The 8,894-nt window shown below is 31.6% G+C and overlaps 1 protein-coding gene across 1 annotated transcript; it reads left to right on the forward strand.

The window, feature by feature from the left end:
• Positions 1–3,305: 3,305 nt before the first annotated feature.
• LOC107878372 lies at positions 3,306–5,063 on the forward strand (the record flags this gene model as incomplete). Its single annotated transcript, XM_047415392.1, is given in 3 exon segments — positions 3,306–3,417; positions 4,112–4,265; positions 4,661–5,063. Coding segments are annotated over 2 exon segments (237 nt in total), but the record flags the coding sequence as incomplete, so codon positions are not given.
• Positions 5,064–8,894: the final 3,831 nt, after the last annotated feature.

Below are 8,894 nucleotides of genomic sequence, written 5' to 3' on the forward strand. Positions count from 1 at the left end.
ATGGGTAAGACAATCATACATGATAACACAACGAAGTTTGTAGTAGAGGAGAGAGAAATGTATACAAAAATTAGTCTTAATCACGAAGAACTCTCATGGCGGAAACAACAACAATTTTCAAATACAAGTCCTGAAATTTTAATCCAACCAACCTTTCAATTCCTGCGAATCAAATAGAGTATTTCAACTACCCATTAATAGTTGGAAGGAAGAAGTTAATAGCGAACTTCGAAAAGCCACCGTATGTTATAACAACTGAAAACAAAAAAACATTAAAAATTATAATGGTTGATCAATTGATTTGCCCTCCTCCATTAACTTTAAATTAATTAGGCTTAAGATACGTTATGTATGTTCATTCTGCTAAATTCTATTTAATTTATTCATCAATAAACATAGTGTCATATTAATGTTACCTAATTGGGAAGTAATAGCAATAGTGATTCTTCTTCTACTACCTTCTTTGATAACCAACCCTGCTTCTTCTCCATTTTCTTCACATCAATTAATGGATGTGTATGCAGTATTGTGCCCCCGCCCCCAGTTGATTTACATGGTGTATTTTATGCAATATCAATGGGGCGGGTCGTGATCCATTTTGGGTTATAAAATGAGACAGACGAATACAAAGTCAAATATCAATTCATTATTGGGTCGGAATCTGAAATGGGTCACGACCCGCCCCATTGATATTGCATAGAATACACCATGTAGATTGACTGAGGCTGAGGCCACAGAACTGCATACACATTCATTAATTGATGCGAAGAAAATGGAGAAACAGAGTCGATTATCAGAGGAGGTAGTAGAAGAAAAATCACTATTGCTTTTCGACTAGGTAAAATTAATAATGAATAAATTAAATAAGAATTAGCAGAATGAAGAATAAGAATTTACAAACATAATGTATCCTAAACATAATTAATTAGAAGATAATGGAGGAGGGTGAATCAATTGATAAATCATTATAATTTGTGTTTTTTTTTCTTTTCTGCTGTCATTACATACAGTGACTTTTCAAGTTCGCTATTAACTTCCTCTTCCGACTATTAATGGATTGTTGAAAATACTGTGTTTGATTTGCAGGAATTGAAATATTTGGTTGGAATTAAATTTCGGGATTGATACCTAAAAATTATTGTTGTTTCCGCCATGATTGAAGGTTCCATAGAGTTCTTCATGATTAAGATTGACTTTTGTATGCATTTCTCTCCCCCCTACTACAAACTTCGTTGTGTTTTCATGTATGATTGCCTTGTCTATTATTGATTTATGAAAGATAAAGAAAGATTGAATCTTTTTTTCAATTAAAAGGATGAAAAATAAGAGAGATTTGAATTTTGCAATGTCAATTATTTTAAAAATATTTAGATTTTTAATCATTGAAGGGAAGCTTTAATCTGACACTTCCCCCAACTCATAGTGGGAGCTTTAGTACACCAAACAACCTTTTAGAAAATAAAATCTAGAAGATATGAGATTGAAATTAAATGGAACCGAATTCACTTGGGTAAATACAAATGATTCATATAGCCAAAATTTGTGATTTGAGTTCTAGTTATTGATTGATATCATAATTTATGCTATCAAGGATTGATGACAATCATCCCTTGCATCCTAGAATCACTCTCATTGGATTTCAGCTCATAATTACATACAGTAGAAGCCTAATTTTGCTACTTTCTACTCTCTCTATGTCCTGGCTAATGATTAATCTTTTACTATATCCGACTTTTGGAGATTTGCTTAATTTTTGCCAGTTTTTTTCATGTGAAAAAACTATGTTACTTATCTTATTAACAATTTATATTAGATGATAATGTAACTATTTTAGAAGCGGAAAAGAGAGCCTATGGGAATTATCCTGAAGCCAAGGACGTCAGAGACACTCCTAATCCATGGAGACATTAGGATGCAGAAGCAAGAAAAAATGTTTAGCTCTGTTTAATGTAACTGTTTTAGAAGCGGAAAAGAGAGCCAATGAGGATTATCCTGAAGCCAAGGCCGTCAGAGACACTTTTAATCCATGTAAACACTTGGATGCAGAAGCAAGAAAGAATGTTTAGCTCTGTCACTTCTGTTAGAGAATTATAAGGTAAACACTTGATTTTTGCATCTTTTTAAATGTTGAAAATCTACTAAAAGTAATCACACGTGGTATGTGCAAGTTGTTGTACTCTATAGAGTTAGAAATGAGGTTATCCGTGAGAAGGTGGAAGTGACTTCAGTAGAAAACAAGATGCAGAAAGTGAGGTTGTGATGGTTTAGGCAAGTGATTAAGAGGGGCACGAATGCTCCAGTATGGAGTTATGAGAGTCTTTCTGTGGATGGTTTTAGGCAAGGTAGAGGTAGATCGAAGAAATATTAGAGGGGAGATGATTAAACATGATATGGAGCGGTTATAACTTATGGAAGACATGACCACTTGTGGTCGCTTTTCCTTAATTTGCGACCACAAAATCGATCAAAAGTTGTGATCTCAAAAATAGTGGTTGCTTTTTAAAATAAATTTTTATAAAAAAAAATTGATTCAAAAAAGCGATCACCAGTGATCGCTTTTAATGATTTATTTAAAGAAAGCAACCATAAATTATCGCTTTTATATATTATTATTTTGGCAAAGTGACCACACATGGTCACTTTTATAAATTTTAATAAAATCGACCACAATTAATTAATTTTAACAAAAGGCGGTGGCGTTTGTATAAATATTAATTAGTTAACTTTTTAATAAGCAACCATATGGGATTGCTTTTAAATATATATTAATTTTAATATTTTCTTAGATCTTAAAAGAATAACTTACATGGGGTTTTGTATTATAAGTGACAAACTTTTAAAATGAAGTGGAGGTGGTCACTTATATAGTGTTTCCTTTTTATGTAATTGATCAACAAAAAGATAATATTAGACCATAATTTTTTTTAAATATTATATCAAGTTAAACGATGTCATAAAATGAGACGGACGAATACAAAAGTCAAATATCAATTCATTATTTGGTCGAAACGGGTCATGACTCACCCCATTGATATTGCATAGAATACACTATGTAGATCGACTAGGGCGGAGGCACAAAACTGCATATTAATTTGACACTATGATTATTGATGAATAATTTAAATAGGAATTAGTAGAATGAAGAATAAGATTTACACACATAATGTATTCTAAGCATAATTAATTTGAAGATAATGGAAGTGTTTTTTTGTTTTCTGTTGTCATTGCATATGGTGGCTTTTTCAAGTTCGCTATTAATTTCCGACTGTTGATGGATTGTTGAAAATACTGTATTTGATTTGCAGGAATTGAAGAAGTTGGCTGGAATGAAATTCCGTGATTGGTATCTGAAAATTGCTGTTGTTTCTGCCATAATTGGAGGTTCCATGGAATTCTTCATGATTAAGACTGGTTTTTGTATGTATTTCATTCTCTTCTACTACAAACTTCGTTGTGTTCTCATGTATGATTGTCTTATCTATTATTGATTTATGAAAAACTAAAGAAAGATTGAAACTTTATTTCATTAAAAAAAAATTAAAAATGAGAGATATTTAAGCTCTAGATTTTTGTAATGCCAGTCATTTTGAAAATATTTAGATTTTTAATTATTAAGGTAAACCTTGGTCTGACACTTCCTCCAACTCCGTGCACAGTGGGAGTTTAGTGCACCGGACAACCTTTTAAAAAATAACATTTAGACATGGGAGGAATTAAATTGAGCCGAATTCACTTGGGTAGATACAAATGATTCATATAGTCACTCTGTACTAATTTGTGATTTGACATCTATTTATTAATTGATATCATAATTTATACTATAGGGATTGATGACAATCATCTGTTACTTACACTAGAAACCTAATGTTGCTACTTTCTCCCCTTTTCTGTACTTCAGTTCTTACATACGCTAGAAACTTAATGTAGCTACTTTCTCCCCTTTTCTGTGTCCTGGCTAATGATAACAGATTAATCTTTAGTATATCCATCTTTTGGAGGTTTGCTTAATTTTTGTCAGTTTTCTTCTTTGAAAAAAGCATGTTGCTTAATTTTTGTCAGTTTTCTTCTTTGAAAAAAGCATGTTGCTTATCTTAAAAATAATTTGTATCAGATGATAAGGTAAGTGTTTTAGAAGCGGAAAAGAGGGCCTATGAGAATTCTCCTGAAGCCAAGGCTATCAGAGATGCTCTTAATCCATGGAGACATCAGGATGCAGAAGCAAGAAAGAATGCTTAGCTTTGTCACTTCTGTTAGAGAATTATAAGGTAAAATAGTTGCTAAAATTTGCGTGGAAGATTCTTTCTAATTTCTGTTACTGAATTCTAAGGCAAGTCTTGATTGTGATACAATAAGATGAATGTAGTGTATAGGTCTAATTGCAACAAAATGACATCAGAATGATTTTGTCAAACACCACTATGTTTGATTGGTCTCACATCAAAATAACATGGTTTTGTTGATATATTAATTGGTATTTGCATCACATGTGGTATGTTTGTCAAAAGGTAAAGGAACTGTTTAGCAGTTACTGATGATACTTATCTATTGGGAATGAAAAGGACGAGATGTTTTACAAATTGCTTAACGTTTGACCTGTGAAGATTATTTCACACGGCGGGATTATTGTAAATGTTATATTCATGAAATTGTGTCTTTACAGGCAACTCAGAAATTCACTTTGAAGGAAAACATCCCTAGCGGAGTGCTTCTTTGAGCTTGCTACTGTTCATATTTCTCACGGGTGTCGCTAGCGTGTCACTGCCGATTGTTTCACAAGTTTGGTGGTCACTTCCTTTATCATGTGATGGGAAAATTCTATGAAGACAATGGAACATATATCAAAATGGAGATCTTATGGATCCAAACTTGTTTATTTTCTTCTCTCTAGATGTTTAGCGTGTTTAGTACTTTGCTTTTTTGGATCTGCATGTGTATGCGAAACAATCAGTTGTACCTTTGGAGAAGTGGATTAGGTAGTCGTTTGATTATACTAGTCTAATCGCACGTGCCTTGCACGTATAATGATTGATTATTTAAAGTTAAATAATTTTATTTATTGTGGAGATTTTTAATGAAGTTTAAAAGTTGAAAATCATTTTTCAAAAATTATTCACACTTTAATATAATAATGTAAATGTAAACATACATTTTAGTGTAAACTTAGATATATTTTTTACCATCATAAGCTTCAAGTGGTTGATGGGTAATTACTTTTGCGTTTGTCATGCCATATCTCTCTCTTGTTGATTAATATATATTTTTTTAAAGTCAAATCTTTACAAAATCATTGATTATTTTTTATTATGCATTTAAAATTTTAAAAGTTTAATATTTCTTGAAAAAAAATTTCATTTTAAAGCTTTTATATATTTTTTATGATATTTCAAATCTTCTTAAAATAAAATTTAATTGATTTTGAATTTTTAAACTACTGAAAAAGGTATTTATTGTCATTAGTTGTCGTAACATACTTGAAAAAAACTATTTCTAGAGAACCCGGGCACATTCTAGATGAAGAAATTGTTATTACTCTTAATATCTTCTCAATTTTAGACTATTACAACTAAATTTCTCGTTATTTTCGAACAATACTTACATGTATGGAGGAAAATGGTGGAAGTTAGGGAAGAAGTTGAACATAACATATGGTGGCAGCTGAAATCAGGGAACTCCGGTTTCTGGTTGGATAACTAGACAAAGCTGGGTGCCTTATATTTTATGACAGATGACATAATTCAATTTGAAGAACTAGAGGTGAAGGATTTTTGCAAAAATGGAGAATGGGATGAGGAGATGTTAAGGAGCAGATTATCAAATGACATGACCTTACATATCATGGAGAATATTACACCATCACAGACAGGAACAAATGATAAGCCATGGTGGATGGGTAATACTCAAGGCTTGTTCACAGTGAAGTCAGCTTGGGAAATATTAAGAAACAAGAAGGGAAAAAAAAAGAAGAGTTCAAAATGATTTGGACTAAAGGTTTACCTTTCAAGGTAAATTTCTTTCTTTGGAGAGCTTGGAAAAGGAGAATCCATTGATGATAATTTGAAAAGGATGAGGATCAATGTAGTATCCAGGTGTTGGTGTTGTGAAGAGAAAGAAGAAGAGACTATGCAACACTTATTTCTAACAGCCCTCATAGCTTTAAAACTATGGAGGGAGATTGCTGTTTTTGCAGGTATTGACATAAAGGAGATGAATCTACAAGAGATTATAATGACATGGTGGACAATGAAAGCAACAACAAAGCTGGAAGCAGTCTCCAAAGCCATGCCAATAATCATCATGTGGAATGTCTGGAAGAGAAGGAATGCAATCAAACATGGTGGATATGTTAGATATGAGGAGCTGCTACAGCAAGTTCAAGAGATTATAAGGAAGTTGACAAAAAAGCTTTATCCTTGGATTAAGATGGGGAAAGAGAATTGGCCAGAGATAGTAAATAAGTTGAGAAGATATAAACCAATTACATTATTGTTGTGTTGTGTGGCAGTTCTCAGAGAAACAGAGTTACAAGTACAACACGGATGGTGCAAGCAGGGGTAATCCAGGAATGAGTACGTGTGCCTTTTGTATTAGAGATGATAAAGGTGATTTGGTGTATGCAAAAGCAAAAGGTTTAGGGGTCACTTCTAACACACAAGCTGAGATGGAAGCCATAAAAGAGGCTTTACAGTATTTACCAGACAAGGAGTTTAAGGAAGTGGTTATAGAGACGAACTCACTAGTTCTTATGCAGATGATTAACAACATATGGAAAGTGCCATGGGAACTAATTGAACAGATTGAAGACATTAGGGAAAGAACTCATGCAATTCAAGCAAAGATACAACATACTTTCAGAGAAGGAAACACAGTAGCAGATGCATTAGCAAATGAAGTAATTGATGAACAGCTAAGCACAGAATATCATATGTGCAAGAATCAGAAAGCAAATCAACATGGATAAAACACAAATCCCCAATCTGAGGATCAGAACAAGCCAGATTCATGTACAGGCCTAACTACAACAAGTGCAGGCAGTCGATTAAAGCAGATACAAAGCTAAGGGGGACCACGACAACAAAGCAGAGGCACAGACAATGTTCGAGTAATTTTAACATTTACTCAACTGTGCAAATCCTAGCTAAATGCTCTAGCAACCAAAAATCACAAAAAACAAGGGTAGATGGAGCTTGCCTTTATGCCACGCCGCACTTCTCAGAATCTGCAGAACAATAATAATTGAGAGGAAAGACAGACGACATCATCACAAACATATCTCAGAGCTATAATCATGGAAGATATGGAAGGGGGTACTTAGACAAGCAAATTTTTTGGCCATAACCTTCCAACATCGGGGGGTTGAATTCCAATAACCTGGTAGATTTTGTTTCAGAATAGACCGACAAAATGCAAAAGAAATAGTTAGATGATCAAGAACATACCAGCAGCTAGTGAAGATAAGAGCAAAGCATGGCGGAACATGGATGGAGATGGAATCGATTAACACCTGAGAAGAACAATGAAGAGTTGTACTGAAATTTTTAGAAACCTTTCATATACCATGTTTGTATCGGGTCATGTATTTGGACTCGGGTCATCTTGTATTTTGGGGATGAATTGTTTTAATTATCAGATATAAATAAAAAGGGTCAGATATGACCCAAAAATTTAATTAAAAAAAAAATTGATAGAGAAAAACCTAAAACACAAGACCAAGTTAATTTGTTGACTCTTCATTCAAATAATAGTTTTGCATATCAAGATTCTATACTTTACAATATGCTTATTTCAAATTCAACAAATAAGTATTATTGAAGATTCAACTGCAACACTAATGAATTATATATCAAATTATTATTAAATAATATAATCAAAACTAAGTCACCACTAATCAAAGAAGAAAAATAGAAAGAAATAAACTTTTGAATTTTTGGCTACATCATTCAACGACAACATGCTTATTTTGTCCAATTTTTTAATTTAAAATTTTGAACTAAAAGAAAAACACGATAAATTATCAAAAAGAGAAACATTCATTATCATTATAATTCATATAATCTTTAAAGCTACAAAAAATGATAATGAACGCAAGAAGATAACTTAATGAATTAAATAAGAAGAAAAGAAGAAGCAAAGAATAATTTATTTCAAGTTTTGATTCAAAAATAAAATTATAAAAAAAATTCACATAAATTCTAATTGATTTAGAATTGTTAAATATTATGACTTTTTTTGTTGTATATTTTAGGACTTCTTTGAACCTTCTCTATTTTCTTTCAATCAGTTGAAAAGTTTCATATAAAAAATGTTGATACCATACATGACAAGTCGTCGTTTTTCTTTTTCTAAATTTTTTCTTCACCTAAAATACTTAGAAATAACTAATTGGTTGGTAATCGATATTAAGGAAAATATTAAATCTCAATATTAATTATGCCAATTTTTAATTTTTAGACGTTCAGATCAAATTTTCTTATATGAAAAGGGTATCCAAACAATTTCTATTTCTATTTTAGAGAAAAAATTTCTTCATTTTCTTTTGAAGTGGGAAAGTTTCATATAATTTTTTTAATACGATAAGTACGTTAAATCAAATCCTTTTACATATTCCTATTTTTTGGGAAAATATTTTTTGGATGTTGCACCTAAAATTTAAATGTATATTTAATATTAAGAATAGATAGAAAACTACTTTATCTATTAGGGGATCTTTTAATGAAACGATATTTTATAAGACAATTCACACTTTTAATATAGTATGATTTTTATTCGTTTTTTTTTTATTTGGGAAAGGTTTCTTTTTTGAGAAAACTTTTTTCGTTTGTATTTTTTTTGGATATTTTTATTCGTTGTTTTTTTGATTTGGGATTTATGAGTTGTCCTCTTGTAATTAGGAATGA

Source organism: Capsicum annuum, chromosome 7 (assembly GCF_002878395.1).
Source record: "Capsicum annuum cultivar UCD-10X-F1 chromosome 7, UCD10Xv1.1, whole genome shotgun sequence".
NCBI classification, from domain to species: domain Eukaryota; kingdom Viridiplantae; phylum Streptophyta; class Magnoliopsida; order Solanales; family Solanaceae; genus Capsicum; species Capsicum annuum.